The sequence below is a fragment of the Sinocyclocheilus anshuiensis genome, unplaced genomic scaffold (assembly GCF_001515605.1).
Source record: "Sinocyclocheilus anshuiensis isolate Anshui unplaced genomic scaffold, SAMN03320099.WGS_v1.1 scaffold103, whole genome shotgun sequence".
Lineage (NCBI taxonomy): Eukaryota > Metazoa > Chordata > Actinopteri > Cypriniformes > Cyprinidae > Sinocyclocheilus > Sinocyclocheilus anshuiensis.
Window position 1 is genome coordinate 89,824 of NW_015548201.1, and position 17,995 is coordinate 107,818.

Here is a 17,995-nt window from a genome sequence, read left to right on the forward strand (position 1 = left end):
GAAATTCCCTCCTGTTGTAATCTATGTAACTCTGTTCTTAATAGGAAATATCTGGTAATAAATTGCAGATGGTAAATGTGATATTTGATGTTCGGTAGATTTTATTTACTTTTCAAAAGATAAATCATGCATTATGATGTTGATTAAAAAAGTAAAATGATGTTCTAAAAATGAAGAGAAAATACAGGGCTTGCTAGTACTTGCTGAACCCTAGTGTCTGCCCTAAATGCATTGCATTTATTGGATTTCTCGATGCACATCACACCTTAATTACACATCATGTGCCATTTTTGAGAGATTTTTTTTTTTTTTGAAAATTGAACTTCAATGCATTTTCTGTTCTCTTGGGCTTCGCACCAGTTTCAAGAGAGGTTTCCCAGTTAGCAGACAGCAACAGTATTGTCATCTGCTGATTTCAGGGTGTGAGTAGAGGCATTGATGGGCCTTTTCCCGTACAACAGCCTTCCTATGTCAAAAATGAGCCTTCAAACCATCAATTCATTATACTCTTGTCTGCATCTATGTGTATATGTGCGTGCACGCATGTGTTTGTGTGTGTGTGTGCAGACATGTCTTTGTGTGAGTGCAGCTGTTGTCAGGCCATCTTTAGTTAAAAGAGGAAAGAAGAAAAAAGCTTGTGGGGCTAGAGGAAATCCCCTGCAAGTAGACCAACATCCCAGTCACCATCGATGATGTCTGCAATAGCAATAACATTGTTAAATTCAGAACAAAACATCAAATGCATGATCATAATGACATTTTCGACTGTGTGTGAACAGTTGCACATGCAAAAGCAAAGACAAAACTGAACAATCCAGGGTGTTACGAGATGCTTAATGTCAGAGGTAACAAAAGGTTACTATGCAGACAAAACTTAAACAGCATAACATAAGTATACTTTCTGTTGATTTTACAAAAGCTGCATGCAGTTTTGCATTTAAGAAATTTAAGGTTATTTGTCAGTGCACTTTCCGTTGTGCCTGTAATTGTGATTACTTTTTGAAAGACAACTAAAATGCAGTTATACTTGTTTTATGACCTTTGTCCTTTGTTGAGCTTTATTTATGGGACCATTTCGAGACAAATGCATGTAGACTTATGGTGTATTATAATCCACTAACTTAAGATCAGGCATTAAACTGCTGATTTATGTAGTTACTTTAAATAATTTGATGTAATAATCCTTCACTCCTGTTTACAGCGCATACTCCCGCATTGTAAACGGTCAAAATATGCTATGTTACTATTAAATATCTGTTGTCTGGTAACACTTAGCTAAGCAGTCTCAAGTTCCTGGACGCATACCAGGTCCCACTTTTGAGCTAAAAAAAATATCAGGGCCTTTCACTATGTGGGAATTTCCCCTTCTGTTTAAAAACACAGCAAACGCTTCCCCCATTGCCACCAGTTTCCTTAAAAAATGCCTCTCGGACACAAGTATAATGTGTAGGTGAGTAACCATGTTTTTATTTTTATTTATTAATAGAAAGAAAATTGATGTATCTTTTTTAAAGCTTGGATAAAAATGGGAAATTATATCAGTAAATCAGTCAATTTTGATTCCATAAAAGCTGTGACAAAAGGGAATTTATTTTTTGATGATGATGTTGATTGTAGTAGTAAATTTCAAAGGAAATTTGATTAAAAGTCACCTATTTATGTATTGTTTACTAAAAGGTGTGTTGTTCATTCAAACTGGATTAATCTAACTTTCTAAACAGTATTTTGCTTTTTTAATTGATTCCTTTTTTGTAAACACTATCTTTGAGTGCATTTAATTTAATTAAACAAATGCATATATTTCAATTGGACACTCATTTGGACACTCTTTACTGTACATGCAGCTGTACAAGTTTTAAAGTTGCTTGATTGTTGACCTCCGGTATTTAAAATAAATCATATTACAAGTGTTTTTATTTTTTGTATTATTTTTTTTATTAGGTAACCACTTAAATGTATCATTAAACATACATTTAGATCTCACACACATATGTGGCAGAATCTAGCACGTGTGTGATGTTAATCCTTAATACCGCAGTGGTAAATTTCCACAAGATGTCACCATTTATTTTCAATGCAGGGTAAGATTTACAAAGAGGATATTAGGGTAATCATTTTGATTTGGTGATGGCTGCCTTAGCCTATCAATGATACTTAAAAAACTGTGTCATAAAGTTGCATTAAATTTCCTGTAAGAATATTATTGCTCTATGGTGTTGTAATGATGGAAACTGAACTCATACTTGGATTACAGGACAAAAAGCTTATATATAATGGTATCATTGGAAACATGCTGAAAATTACAAACAAATAGACACCCTCTCTTCATAATGGAGAGAAAATGATCATAAAGTCAAAACTCCTGACCGCTTTGTTACTGTCAGTAGGCTATTGTATATACTGTGGAATATTTTGACAATAAAATTCCTGATAGCATATGCCAAGCATGTTTCACCCCTCATCATGACTGTATTTTAAAACCATTTTCTAATGCATATTTAAAAACGTACTGTACATGCAGTAAACACAGACATATAGTGTAGTGATTATGTTAAGAATGCTGAAAATATTTACGATGTACAAACATTTCAGTCATTTGCTTATAATGGTTGAACTTCCAGAATTGGTCAATAATGACAACTCTTCTGTTACCCAATTCAACATCTCATTATCTGTTTCCTTGTGATTTTTTTAATTTCTTCATGTACTAGTGAAATTAGCACAGATCAGATTCAAGAAATATTATAGAATGAATTGAAATTTGTATTTTAATTTTTGTTTTTAATTTTCAGATTAACTAATGGGGTTTAGAACAGCTGAGATGGCCAATTTAATTTCCTGCTGTTTAATGAATGCGGGCCAAAAATAATGCACCAGAGACACAATGATATGCATATTCCTCATAAAACTACTTGTTTTGTCAATGAAAATAAATTGTATGATAAAGTGCAGTTTATGTGTGTCTGTGCCATTGTGTGTGTCTAACTTTAATTTGATCCAGGTGGATTATAACGGTAATAAGTGGGCCTACTCTAAATAAAGAGTAAAGGACGCCTTGCAATTTTTTTTTAATTAAATATAAATCTGAAACATGTTAGGCTATCTAATATTGATTAGATATATTTTACCCACACATGTAAACTACAGTCACATATGTATTTATATTCTATCCTGTTACGAACTACTAAAAATATATTTACAATTTTTGGTAGGCTTTAACGTTGATCACAACGTTTCACATTAAACATTAGACAGGAGAACTAGTGCAGTGAAACATTAACGTCAAATGAACAGCAGGCGCTCCATAAACGAATCATTAAAAGTGAATCAAAACACGACGATCAATCATAGAATGTGAAGATGAGTCCATTTTTTCTATAGTAGCCTATGTGAGATCAGTCACTGAAATAGTACAGCCACTAAGCCAATATATTTAAAGGGGTCATATGATGCTGCTAAAAAGAACATTATTTGGTGTATTTGGTGTAATGAAATGTGTTTATGCGGTTTAATCTTTCACTAATTGTACTGAATCGTTCCGAGCGGTTCGTAATAAGAATCGATTCGCAATGGCCCACGAACCGAGGAGTGTCCGGATTTGACTCATTTGAGAGATTTTAAAGGACCGGAAATATGTTTGTGGCCTGATTATGACAGATCTTATTAAATTATCTTAAAAAATTGAATTTTGATTAAACCTTTGGTTTTTAGTATTGTAAAAGCAAATTATATTTATGTTCTAAATTACATTATGTTTTTACAAGTAAACGCTGGCTGCAACACACTGAACTGGAAACAGGAAATAATAAACACCCTTATTATTATTAAAACTAGAAAAACGTTATTGTGATGCATGCCAAAAAATGTCTTTATTTGAACGTTTCAGAGTGTGTTATAATGGACCACTTGATGGCGCAATTACGTTCTGACGTGAAAGAATCGAACGAACCGTTTGAATGAACCGATTCGCGGAAATGAGTCGGACTTCCCATCACTAGAGTGAACGCGGCTCTGTTTACATCTGCGGAATTTCCCAGCTCGCGCCGCGAACCACTTCCGCAAACCTCCGGCCGATCAAAGACGCGTCTCCGTCAAGGTACAGAAAGAGCTCCTCTTTTCATAAAAAACAAAAAACTAGCGGTAAAATACAGGTATGTATAAACATTATCGTGCGACCGTTATGTTTTATCCTCTTTTAATACATTATTGTGCGTATTTAGGCGCTGTTTGTGGCTTTAGGGAGAGCTAGCGTGAAAGCTTTTGTCTGCTAGCATGATAAACACATCACCTACTGTTAGCCGGATGCTAAGCTAATATCATCACATTTGTTTTGAAAGTGAGTCATTTATTTAGAACACAAAATACGTTGGCTTTGACCTTGTGTGGGTAGGGGCTTTCGGCTCATTCTTAATAAAAGCTTAAGGTTTCCATACCATGTCTGTTTGAGGTCGTATTGTTAAGTGAAGTCATTTGAGAGCTGTTGATTAAGAGCTTGGAGGGGATTAGAAATAAACATGATCCTCTAGATAAGGTTTCCTCTGGTCTAAGGTCACCGTGACGTTGACACTACTAGAGCTGTTTAAACAGGTCTTGTCATGGAAAGGAAAGTGAAAGCGTTTAGCTTTAGATTTGCTTGGGTTTACAGTTGCTGTGAAGGTATGTGGCTATGTTTTTGGTGTTCAAGAGCTTGTTATTGAGAAATTGTCTTACTAGGATATGACATGTTGTCTGGTGGCGCATGATTATTCCTTTGTTTGGCTGCTGATTTTACCTGTCACTTAGCGTAAATGTCATTTGTCATGGTTATATGGGAGTGAGGATTTATGCTGGTCTTGGTTGATTGACTTATTAAACGCTGATGGGAAAATCATAAACTGTTTTAGAATATCTTAATGACTGCTATGACACATTTAGTTAGGCATATGATATCAAAGATGTGCATTCAAATCATTATGTCTTGAAATAGCCAAAGAAAAATCCCCAAGATGCCATTATTCAAATGCCTCGCTTTGAATTGCAAATCAACAATCTTTATGCACTTCTATGCTGTCAGTGCTAATCTGAGAGTTTTGTTTAACCTGTCTGTACAGTACACACAAATGAATGACCTCCTGATTTCTTTGTCTTAGTACAGGGAAACATGTTTGGTAAGTGACGGGGGTGACAGATGGAGGGAAAAGGCCCATATCGCATCTATGACCCCGGTGGGAGCGATTGCCAGGTGAAAGACGAGGCCAGCAGCCTCAGCTACAGACAGCTGCTAGAGGAAAACGCCGTTTTGAGGGAGAGAATGAAAGGTCTGAAGAGTTTAGGTGAGGGATTATAAACTGCCTGCCACCTATTTTTAATGCCTTTGAGAATCATGAACCTGATTGATTCCGGCTCATTCAGTTAATATACTCCACCTGGGAAGATTTTATAAAAATCACCTTAATATTTTCAATTTCTACATCTGTCAGTGTCTAAGTTGAGGTTACATATAGTTAAATGCCTTACATGTTGCTCATCCTGGGCATCTGAGTCATCAACCCCTTTATTAGTTCACTGGTATCTTGTGTTGCTAATTTAGACTTCAAGGTCTATTGTTGGATCAGAAATGAAGCGATTCTGGATTTTCAGCTTTTAGCAGCTGGCGCAGTGTTGCAGTAACTCCAACATTTGACATGCAATTGTGTCAGGGCAGCTGTTTTTTTATTATGTGTGCTTATGTCATGTAACCCATTGTTTTCTCGTGACTGGAAGGAGACCTGTTAGAGGAGTCTCAGACAGAGGCAGCCAAGCTTCGGAAGAGGGTGGAGGAGCTGGTGAGTGATAACGAAGCACTGAAGTCGTCCACGACCAGCTTTGCCTCCAGTCTTTGCATGGGCACCCCTGTTCAGACAGACACACAAGGTACAGTTATATCAATATTCTGATGGAGTGAGGTTGGTAAAGGGTTTGACACCGGAGAGACCTGTTTTTTAACCAGATCTCTTGTGATTGTGGCTTCCTTTAGGTCATGGAAAACATCACGCTTATCCTACAACAGAAAGACAAGAATCTCTGGATTGTTTAACTGGAAATACTTTACAACCAGAGGCAACTGTAAGCACTTCTACTGAAACTTTTGGAAACATGCTATCAAAACGATACCATTATAGGGCCTTTCGCACCACTTTAGTTCCAGAACTAAATGTACAGTACTAAAGTACTGGGACGATTTTGTGCAAAATATTTCCCAGTACCATTTACATGGTTTCATTCGCACCGACAGTGTGTACTAAGAAGTGACGTAAGCCGGTTGACAGCGATGTCATTTGTGCGCGGCGTTCAACAACAGAAACAAAGAAGAACAACATTAACAACAGGTGGATGGAGGACGTTTTGTTCCTTCGAATTCCTACTGGATTTCCTCCGTTGTGTAAATGTTCAAAAGTGCCTGCACTTCAGTGTCCGTCCATCTATCGCTGTTCTCCATACTTGCGAAATAAGTTGACGTAGTTTCATACGCATTTGGCCAATCAATGTCTACTTACATCACGGGTAGTACCAGTTGTGCTGGTTAGACCCTGCTCCGGAGTAGGAGCTAATTTGGTTCTCGAAAAAGGCAGTCCGTTACTAAAATCGCACCCAGTTCCGGCGGTGCGAAAACGCCATAAAGTGGGTAGTTCCACAATTAGTTCTAGTACTATGAAAAGGTTCCTGCGGTGCGAAAGGCCCTTATGACTTTAAGGTCACAAGTCAATTATGTTATGTAACATAGTAATGTAACTTTCAGTTTTGCGAATTGCTGTTTATTTGATTCCCATGTGAAGTAAAAACAGTAAAATATCCTTTATGAGTTTATCATAACACGGTATAGCTTGTTGAATTACCATTATACCTTTGAAGTTATGAAAACAGTATGGTATTCACATGTTGTGCAAATCCCACACTGGGAATATAACTTCCAATTTTGTGAATTGCTGGCTATTTTGGTTTGACGTGAACAGTGAAATATCCTTTATGACTTCATATTGTATGCGATTATCGCAATGCACGTGTTATGATATATTCCCCTCATAGCTGTGCTAAACATAAACATATTGTTTCGCAACATGCTGTATAAATCTAATGCGGATTTAACTTCTAGTTTTAGTTGTAGTTTTTCCTCATTTGTGAATGGTAAAATGTTCTTTATGAGTTGGTATTCTGTGTGACGGTCAGAACAAGTGTTGCAACGCTATGAATTCTTGTGTTTACAGGAAAGTTCATCTGAGTTTGAGGTGGTGAATATGGAAGAGAAGACGGCCTCGGAAACCCAGACGGTGAGTTTTAGGGATGTTAGGAAATCCTGGGCAGCTGCAGTCACTCAACTGCACGTGTGAACTTTGTGTGTATTTTGCTGGATTGTTGCTCTGTTTCGAACATTCCATATTCTGTCATTCTGTGCCACGCATGTAAGTCATGTGTGCCACATTCCAGTCACGGTAGTTGCTCAGCTGTTTTTTGCTGCCGTTCCTTATCAGGCATTTGTTCATCATAATGAATCTGTATGAGGCTGTTCCTTGGATGACTCGGAGGGAAACTCCAGGATTACTATGCAGATAGACTGAAAAACTCACGAGTGTGTATCAGTTTATGGAATACCTCTTTGGTTAGGTTTACAAAACCTTCTGTTCATAAATTTGCAAAACTGGAAATGTTTATATAGAGGTATTTAAGGTTTTTTTTTCAGTTTATGGTTTCGCAGTGCTCTTCCTATGTATCGGGGATGATGAAGTCTAGATATTGACAGTAAAAGTGCCACTTGATCCCTAGTGATTGGTATTATATGTTGGGGTGTTTTTGGGAAGAATATTTAGGTAAACTCTGCTTTATAATGCAGGCTGGAGTGATTCACCTGCCACAGGAGAACATGGAGCTGGCAAGTCAACTCCGGCGACTGGAGAGTTCTTTTAGTGTATTTGCTGAAGAGTCCAATCCCAACCAGCTGCTGTCTCACCTGGGCCGCATGGCTGTGGAATTCCACCACTTATCATCCAAGGTCCAGAAGAACGAACAGAGAACATCTCTCCTACAGGTGAGATGGCTGCGCTTGTGACACCTTTTAAGCCTCTGTATTGGCTATTATTTGTGTTATGTGAATTAATCAATGTTTGATTTACTGAGAATTTAATTCGCTCTTATCTCTAGACACTCTGCGAACAGCTAAGACAAGAAAACAATGAGCTCAGGAAAAAAATGGAGGAGGACCTCCAGTATCGTAACATTGATTTTGAACAGCTGAGGTAATTCAATTCACATTTATATTCATTATCATAAAGTCATCTTTTAATTTACTCATGGAACAACTAAAAGCAAAAAAGCCCATTGTGAATCTGTGAGAAGAATCAGTGTGAGTAAACTGTGAAAATATAACAAGGGGCCACAGTATTTCCCGCTGTGCTGGAACTGAGGGGTCTTTCCATCTGATGCTTGTTCTCTGACTGTGTCAAATAGAGAATCCTGCAATTCTTTTCTTCATTTTCCAGTTTTAATTTTGGTTCTGTGTACTCTGGACAGGCAGGAGAACTTGAAACTGAAGGAGCAGGTCAGCGGAGGAGCCCAAGCAGCACCTATTGAGCAACCGAGCCCAAAGGAGGAGCCAGTGAAAGAAGAGACAACCAAAACTAAGGTGGAAATGACCAGTTGTGCACTTTTTTTCCATTAACTTCTTTATCTCAGGTGACATCACCATAGAATTCCTGGTGCTGTTCTAAATTTGTGTTGGGGTTTTTTTTTTTGTCTTTAATTTCCCTTTCAGACCAGGGATGTTGCGGTCTAGTTGCTTTTCTGTTTTGTTAGCTTTTTCAGTGGGAGTTCTTAGAAAAAAAGAACTAATGTGCAAATTGCTCCCCGGTTTCTAAATTGAGAGGCGTCTTATTGAGTCACTTTTGCCATTTAGATTAGTTTTGGGAATACCACCTTGGCTCTGAATACTGCTCTTCCTCAATGGTCTTTCTATTGAAGTTCCTCGTTTGTGGGCTTTTTTTCACGGTATGACTAAATATTGAAGGACAATACACATGGTCATTGTGTTGCATTCTGACTCAACCTAAAGACTGCTGTACTGTAGTATGATGGGAAAATTCTTTGGTCGGTCATGAACTAATTGCTGTGATTGATTACATGTTATGCTATCAGTTTTCAGTTTAAAGTCTAGCAGGAATATTTTATGACATTTAAATGGGAAGCTAATTCATACTGAGTTTCAGTTCTGCTGAAAAGATATAGGATGGATACAGATTTGGCCATTATTTATTGGTCACTTTTTTTATTTGACAGAGCAAGGGATTATACTTTAGTGTCTCTTGGTTTAATGTTTTTAAAGTTTTGCAAACAAATTCCACTTCATTAAATATTAACACATTAACAATTTAGAACAATGGCAAATATTTAATCTTCAAGTTTAACAGTAATAATTTAAAAAACAAGCTAATTTAAGAGCTTTTTCTGATTTTCTCTTTTCATTTTTTTGTCACTGTCATTTATTTATCAGTTTTTGTAAGCCTAAATCTTTGTTTATTTTTGTTTAAAAATGTTAACATTTTAGAGTTGACTTGGTACTGAAGTACTGGTATTTGGCTGCAAATGCATAATTGAAATAGTTTTTTTTTTTTTAATTATTGTTATTATTATTTTTAACATTTACAGTCTGGTAAAGCTGTGGAAAAAACACCATCTAAGACTTGCGATCCGGAGGTGTATGAGAAAAAGATCAAGCTTCTGGAGAAACAGAGGAAAGATGTAAGAATTTTCTGGAGGTCCCCTGCTTTCTTTATGCTTGCTTTACTGCTGTCATAGTTTCCCATTTGACTCTGATGTGTAAACTGTTGCATTTGACCTTTCTCAGGTACTGGAGGTGAACAAACAGTGGGACATTCAGTGGAATTCAATGAAGACACAGTTTGAGCAGAAGGTACATAACAAAATATACCTAGAAATGCTCTATAAATATGTTCCAGTTGGCCTTGTAACCTTTGTAGCTCACCTTATTGATAGTAAAAAAAAAAAAAAGAAACATAAAGAAACATGAATCACTCTACTAAGTAACAACAACTGCTTGATGAGTCCAGCTAGCCGGTGTGTGAATGGTGGGAGATCGAATCATATGAATCATCACATGAAATTCCTGTATAACGTGTAGGGTGTTGACAGGTCCTGTTACTGCATTTGGGTGGTGGTGGAAATGCTGTTGGGGCAAAGGAATGGAAAGCAATTCTGTGTGTGTTTCACAGTGTTGCACACCAGACCACAGGCCCCTCCTGTCACACCTCTGGCAGAATTTCCCTCACCTCGCCGGTACCCTCTGTCTTCCTGTTGTGGCTCGCCATAGGGGCTGGCCAAGGTTGCAAAGCCACGTGATCTCACGGCCCAGAGATAGTGATGCCTGTTGCATTTCTGCATCTGCTCGGTCTGATAGAGGAGAGAGAAAAAATTGAAATAAAAAAAGCATACCGGGGTTGTTTTTCTACACGCATCCTCTGTCGTCATGGGGTGATTGTGTTAAAACTCAGAGCAATGGAACAAAAACAGCTCAATTTTTTTGTTATTCTTATTGCTTTGTTTTCCATTTTTGCAGTTTACTATTTTTTATCAATCTTTCTTTGATAAAAATAGATTACAACCCCTTATCAAACTTCTGATAAAGGCACACTCGGGCATTTAGATTAAAGCAAATTGTAATATACAACATTTTTGCCCAGTTCAGTGCAGCTCTGTAACTAATGGTCCTTTATGTTGTGTTAGAATGGCCTGTTAACAGATGTATCTGAAACCAATTTACAAAAACAAACTGTCAGATGAGCCTTCATCAATTTATGACTTTTCCCTCCTTTATAGATCACAGACCTACGGCAGCGGCTTGCTGACTCCCAAAAGGCTGTGCTTGAGCTCGAAGCAGAACGTGAACTGAGACAAAGAGATTACGACAAAAAACTCCTCCTCGCAAAGTCTAAGATCGACAATGTACAGGTACACCCTAGTCTCAGCCGCAGACGGCACATCCACAGTCAATCTGTACTTATTACTTTTAGGTGGAGAGAAATTCTGATTTAAAAAGTTAACTCATTTTCCTCTATTCATACATTGTTTTCTGGCTAATTTGAATATATATATATATATGTATATGTATGTATATGTATATATGTATAAGTATATGTCAGCCTGTTATTGTGGTTTAATCCAGATAAATTTACCCCTAAATGAAAAATAAGCTTTACATTTTTGTCAGACAGTCTCTTCCTTTTCTAAAAAAAAAAAGACCATTAATAAGCCCTTCTTTATTTATTTATTTATTTTTTAAGAATTTAAATGTTCTTACTCTTTATGGAACATTTTGCTGTATTTGCACCCCTGTGGAGCTCAATGAAGGCTTCAAATAGTCATTCGGTGCTTTCAGTTTTCTCTTGGGAAGCACCAGTCATTCCCATTAGTTGACCATATGACATTCTTAGTATATAGCAGTGGTTTCCTTTCAGTCCTGGAGGGGACAGTCAAGCATGCTACAGATAAACTGCCTTATAGTTTTAATGAGTGTCAGATATTGTAATTATAATACTGTTGATTTTGCCATGAATATAGCCATTGCTGCTGATATGGTGTTCAGTCATAAAGAAATTTGTTAAGTGTCATAGACATCATGTGACAACTGGTTTCATTTTCACATCTACTGCCTACTTATCTTTACATCTCAATGCTCTCATGGTTTTTAGTTTTTTTATGAGTTATGGACAGCATTACAAAAGTTTTGTCAGCATGACTCGCCCCCACAGCAGACCACAGATGTTCCATAGGAGAGGCATACCAAAATTTTGTGTCGGATGCTAGTATGTCATACATGCTTGTAGTCATTAAAAATGCATTTTTATGATATCGAAATTGAAAAAATGATGTTGACCACAGGTTTTTGTATTACATGCTTTGAAGGTCATAAGAGTTTCATGTGGGCAGACTGGCATGTGTCGGGTGCTTTGACAAATGCTTGCTTGTGATTATGAGTTGTTGTTTTTTTTATTTGAAGACATTATGTATTCAAAGTCATGTGATAATTTCCATTTTGCAAAACATCCTTACAGAAAGCGAGTTGCAGGTAAACCTCAAAGACATCCTTGAGCACCCAAATGTAGCGCAGTAATTTTAACTAAAGAGTGTGTTGATAGACTTTTTCCTAATTGCAATACAGGAAATTAACTTGCACTTTTTTTTATCTAATTAATCAAAAATATAATTTGATTAAGGTAGCCAATTAATTACTGGTTGCAGCCCTACTGGAAATATGTGACATTTATAGTAAGATGCTTTTAAAGACTCACTTCACTAGTGTCAAACAATAAATGACCCTTACAATATCTTTGACTGTATAAAGTCTAGATATATGACCAAGTGACTGTGTTTTGCTCTCGTGGCTAACCTGTGTATTTCTAAATGTTGTCTTAGGGCGAGAAGGAGTGCCTCACCTCGGAAACATGTGAGTTGAAACAAAAGGTACGTTACCTGCAAGACCAGTTGCTGCCACTTACTAAACAAAGAGAATACCAGGAGAAAGAGATCCAGCGGCTTAATAGGGTCAGTAAAGCACACACAGCTTTCCACTGTCATTTAGTTAGGCAGGCACTAATCCAAAGCCCTATGGCATTTGTAAAAGAAATGCATTTTCTTATTTATTTAGTGCATTACCATTCAAATGTTTGGGGTCGATAAGATTAATGTTTTTTTGTTTTTTTTAAGTCTCATGCTCACCAAGGCTGGATTTTTTAAACTGTTTTCTTTTTGAATATATATGTTAAAATGTAATTTATTCCTGTGGTGGCAAAGCTGATTTTTCAGCAGCCATTACTCCAGACTTCAATGTGACATGATCCTTCCGAAATCACTCTAATGTGCTGATTTGGTGCTAAAGAAACATTTCTTATTAATGTTGTGCTGATTAAAATTTGTTTTGCTTTAATATTGTTTTAAATTCAAACATCAGTTCTGATTGTGTTGTCTCTTTTACAGGCATTAGAGGAAGCTTTGAACCTCCACTCTCCCTCTTCCACCCAGCCAGGCATGAACCTGGGAGAAGGTGTGGCCAACTTGAGACAGCAGGAGCTGCACACACAGATAGCTGTATTGAAGGAGCAGGTACAAACACTTGAAGACTCCGATACATCTTGTTGTCAAATGTTAAAAACAACATTCTTCTTGTCAAATGTTAGTGGAACAAGTGGGGACCACTCTAAAATTGACTGCAGTAAAATTCATACATTTGTGTGTCTCAAGTGTGCAAATACTGTGGGGTCACAGTATACACTAACATTGCACAGTGCCCTGCTGTGGTCAGATGAGCTGAAACAGTGAACAAGCTCCTCAGGACGCTTGAGTTTTCTCATTGCGTCAAATTTTTTCGGAGGTTCTCTAGGAGTTAAGGTTTCACTCATTGAAACTCTACAGGAATTGATTCTGCAGACATTTTACCTCATTTATCAAACACGCTTTGTAAGAAATGTGTCAAGGTTCCACAGTGAGTCATAGAGTTTGCTTGAGGTTTGATAGCTTCCTTCATCCTTACAGTCTGCTGAAATGCACCAATGGCTGCAGAGATCTTGTAGATTTGCATCCTCATCACATGCAATTTTTTTCAGGTGAAAATATTTGAAGAGGATTTCCGGAAGGAGAGGAGCGACAGAGAGAGGATGAACGAAGAGAAAGAAGACCTGAGGCGGCAGGTGGAAAGGCTGCAGGGTCAATTGACCAATCTGACGAATCAGGTCAGTAACTACACGGACCCATAGACTGTCAGCTCTAACCAATGAAACTACTCCAGAGAAATGCCCAGTTGGTTAATAATGAGACATGAAAGAATCTTATGCGAGTTCTGAATTCAGTATCTCTGTTTCTCAGCTTCATCAAGCACAGAATGAGTGTCAGCGAGAGCGTGCCGAGAGGTGTAAACTAGAGAGACTTCAGATGCAACATAAGCAGGTAAATGTGCCACATTGGCACCACCTTGTGGTAGAAGCTGTTATTAATACAGATCACAGTCTACAAATGTGGTAGAATTCCTAAACGGAAGACAACCGTAACTTATTTAGAATTTGTTTTTCAATGTTTTGGAGGGGCAACAGGAAAGGAGGACGTCCGATCCCACTTCTGGCTCGGCTAATGGCCCGATGAGCCCTCCATACTGTGGCCCGTTTGTACAGGTGGGCCATCAAGGTCTAGAGGGGTGGCCCATACACTTCCCGCCCAGGATGCCTAACATCAGTACAGCACCTGGCAGGGATTTCCAGCCTGTCAACCCTGTAAGTATGCGATAGCAACAGCAGTAAAAAAAAATTTCAGGGGTTTTGATACCACAACAAAAGCACCCTTATTTAAATATGAATATAAAATTCTAACAAATTAAATTAAAACTGCCTTTTAAAGTGTTTCTCAAATAAGCATTGCTTTAAGTTTTTCAATTATTCAAGTAAACACTCAGTACTAAAGAACAAATAAATTATTGCGCTTTTTACTTCTGTTAATAACTTAACATTAGTCAAGTCCATTAGGCTGTATTTACATGGCACAATTAATTCAATTGATTTTTTTTTTATTTTATTATTTTTGCCCAAGAAGTTAATTTTGGTATTTGTTTAAATCAACTTGATACCGAAGTAATGGGTTCGCCTCAAATCTAGTAATACACTTACTGTAACACAGTAGTTGTTGTTTTTTTGGGGGTTTTTTTTGGTTTTATTTCAGAGGAGGTACATTTCGACTGTGAGAAAAAATTCCTGTTTTTTTGCTGAGTTTTGCTTCCTTTACATCCTGGAACAGACACAACAGTGTCATTCCAGCATTTTTCAAGTGGTTAACCACATGTGGTATGAAAAAAAGACGTGTGGCTATTATGATTTGTACAAACAGGCTTTTATAAGAGGTACAGTGTGTCTTCAGTGTGCAGAAGTGGACAGAGATCAAAACCATTGTTCTCGACATCAATTTGGGTGTTTGTGTGTGTTCAGGGTTTTCCCTGGCAGTCATCCTTCCCACAACCACGTGGTTCCAGAGGACAAGCAGACACAGCGAGACCCCCTCCAGAAACTGCAGGTATTTAATAGATTCATCCTGCGTGTCCTTTCTGCGTCACCAGGATTCATTTTGTTTTGCCACGTAATGTCAGTCTGACCCAGTGATATTTCAAGCATTCTGTCTGAATCAGTCAGCTTCCACTGGAGGAAGTTCAAATGATGACGACAATGAGAACCATGACAGAAGAAACATGAAATGGCAATAGTTTTAAATTTCACAATGATTGTACGAGGCCTATGAAGTTTAGTTTCAGTTTGGGTCTGTTCGGTTATCTGTATGATCTACAGGCATAAAAATTTATGCAATTTGCTTTCCATTGTGCATAATTTATGAATGTAAATTATTCTAAAGATGAAAAAGCTTGTTTGCATACTCTTTTATCAAAGCATAATGTCATTTTCCACCTATGAAACATCTCTGCTGAAGTGATAGCTACTTTCCATAGTGTTGTATATACGCACTACCAATATTTTGTTAGTGGTATCATAACTCAACTTTTACACTTTTGTCAAATCCAGATGCATAAACTCGAATCATGCCCTACATTATTTCCTACTGAATATCCTTTGTTTGCTCAGCAATATGATCTATTTCATGTTGTCAAGATCAAAATTGAATTTGGTGGTGTTTTGGTGTCAGATAATTAATAATTCTGTAATAGTAAATGTTCATTTATTTCTGTACACTATAAATGTTAAAATGTAATTTATTCCTGTGATGGCAAAGATTAATTTTCTGCATCCATTTCTCCAGTTTTCAGTGTCACATGATCCTACAGAAATCATTCTCATATGCGGTTTTGGCGCTCATTTGAAAGTTACATGAAATAGAAATTATTTGTGACAATGTAAACGTCTTTATTTTAACTTTTGATCAATTTAATGCAACCTTGTTGAATAAAAGTGTTAAATTCAATATTTTAATTATTTACAAAAAAATGTAAACGATGTTTTATAAATGAGGGACAAAGTTAAAATAAACTTGTTTATTTTTTTGTTGGCAGAAATGGGAGCAACTGGATTTGGGAAAAGGGAGCGTCAGAACATAGACCCCGGAAAGCACTAACCACATATTCTCTCTCCTGGAATGGCTCCCAGCTAGTAGCATGATGCAGTTTATTTTCAGTTGGCATGGTGTGAACTATTGTTTCTTTTCCTACTGTGTATATATATATATCTACCACTGATGAAAATGTTGTTTATATACTTAAGTTTTATAATCCTGTTTGTGAAACACTGTTCTGGCAAATTAAGAGTATATACATTTATTATTTTACCTTTTTATGATTGTTGAAGTTTAAATTATCTGCTTTATATAATTCTATGCAGGAATTGAAGTCAGTTATTTAATGGATAGTATGATTGAACGTTATTCTTATGACAATCTACCTATAGAGTTAGATCTCCACCACTTAATTTAATAATAGCCACCTGAAAACATCATATTTAGTGATTCCCTGACACGTGTTGGTATTGATTGAGACTGACAAAAACATTTGTATGTGCAATTAGAGAAAATGTGTATCTAAAAATTGTAACTCTATAGGGGAATTGTCTTGAAAATAGCTAACAGTAGAATGTGACCGAACTGATTCATGATTCCTTCACTGGCCGTGATTGAGATTGAGTCACATACTGTTGAACGTCTGCGTGTGTCACCACAGGCTGGCGTTACTCTCTGACTGGTCATCTGCCCTACTGTTTATTGAAGCCATATACAACACCTGTTAACCTTTTCATCTATTAGATTATATTCTGGGAACACTTTAATAAGTGCTTCACATGGCTTGTTGATCTTTCAGATATATGATTGAAATTGAAATGATAATTGATCATGGAGGGCTTTCATCTGGACGACAGAAATATCACGGTAGTTTTGCTTAATATATTTTAAGATTCAGTGTTCAAAAACATTATTCCCGATGTGCAAATGGAAGTGATAAGTTATTTATATCTATTGTTTTGACAGCTGAGTGTGGTTTATTGTCTTAAGTAATGTTGTCTTTAGTGTATTGTTTTGTGTCTCCCTTTACATATTGTAGCTACTGGAAGACTGTAGGATGTGAGTTTGTGTGTTTGTGCATATGCATAATCACAGGAAGTGGGCCAGAATAAATAAGTTAATGCATCACATCAGTGCAACCCACTTTCATTGGTCTAATTTTTGATTTGGGCTGAACACGAGGAGGAAATAACCAAATCACCAAGTGTCTGATTACAATGGGTCCAGTGTTGCACTTAAAAACATTGTAATATGTTTGGAACCAGTGTTGGGGAGTAACTAGTTACATGTAACGGAATTACGTAATTTAATTTCAAAATAAATGTAACTGTAATCTGTTACATTTACTAAGAAAAAATGTGTAATTAAATTACAGTTACTTATGAAAATGTTAAAGATTACAAAGGGGGTTACATCTGAATATTTTCACACACATACAGATTTGATTTATTTCTTTCCCAAATTGCATCGACTGCTTTAAAATATGAGACACCAATGTTTCAGGAGTTTAGGACACAGAATAGGACACATGCTTATTCAATAACTGTTTAATTTCCTGTTTGGGTTTATGTATATGCTTTATTTATTTTTTTTAAAGATTAACAGTTTTTTTTTTCCCCAAAGCATTGCTAGATGCCAGTGTTACTTGTCATGGCTATGCAAATATTTTGATTTCAAAAAGCTAGTATTAAACTATATCTTATGATCATAAATCTGTATTTAACTGCAGAATGATCTCAAAGTAAACATAGCTGCTGAAGTCTGATTTTGTGGTGGTTGTGCTTTAAATTAAATAATTATTATCTTAATTCAAGTGAAGAAGGATTTTGAAAGTCTGATACTAACTAGTGTTGAGTCCTACTGTAAAGTTAACCGTGACTGCTTTAAATGTTTGAAAAAAAACAAAACAATTATTTTAAAACATTTGTTAAAAATT

At 36.7% G+C, this 17,995-nt stretch overlaps 1 protein-coding gene across 5 annotated transcripts; it reads left to right on the forward strand.

The window, feature by feature from the left end:
- The first annotated feature begins 1,145 nt into the window (after positions 1-1,145).
- On the forward strand, positions 1,146-17,230 carry LOC107653314 (TNFAIP3-interacting protein 1-like). 5 transcript variants are annotated; one of them, XM_016439997.1, is made up of 18 exons: positions 1,146-1,450; positions 5,130-5,312; positions 5,743-5,892; positions 5,996-6,084; positions 7,224-7,286; positions 7,847-8,041; positions 8,155-8,249; positions 8,524-8,635; positions 9,655-9,747; positions 9,854-9,919; positions 10,843-10,974; positions 12,439-12,567; positions 13,000-13,125; positions 13,626-13,751; positions 13,885-13,965; positions 14,097-14,285; positions 14,991-15,075; positions 16,061-17,230. In XM_016439997.1, the coding sequence occupies exons 2-18, from the start codon at positions 5,168-5,170 to the stop codon at positions 16,120-16,122; spliced, it is 1,938 nt and encodes a 645-aa protein (XP_016295483.1). In that variant the 5' UTR covers positions 1,146-1,450; positions 5,130-5,167; the 3' UTR covers positions 16,123-17,230. The 5 variants fall into 5 exon arrangements, with proteins under 5 accessions (XP_016295483.1, XP_016295482.1, XP_016295484.1 ...); XM_016439996.1 differs by lacking the exon at positions 1,146-1,450 and adding an exon at positions 3,982-4,151; XM_016439998.1 differs by lacking the exon at positions 1,146-1,450 and adding an exon at positions 3,982-4,096 and having other exon boundaries at positions 14,100-14,285.
- Positions 17,231-17,995: the final 765 nt, after the last annotated feature.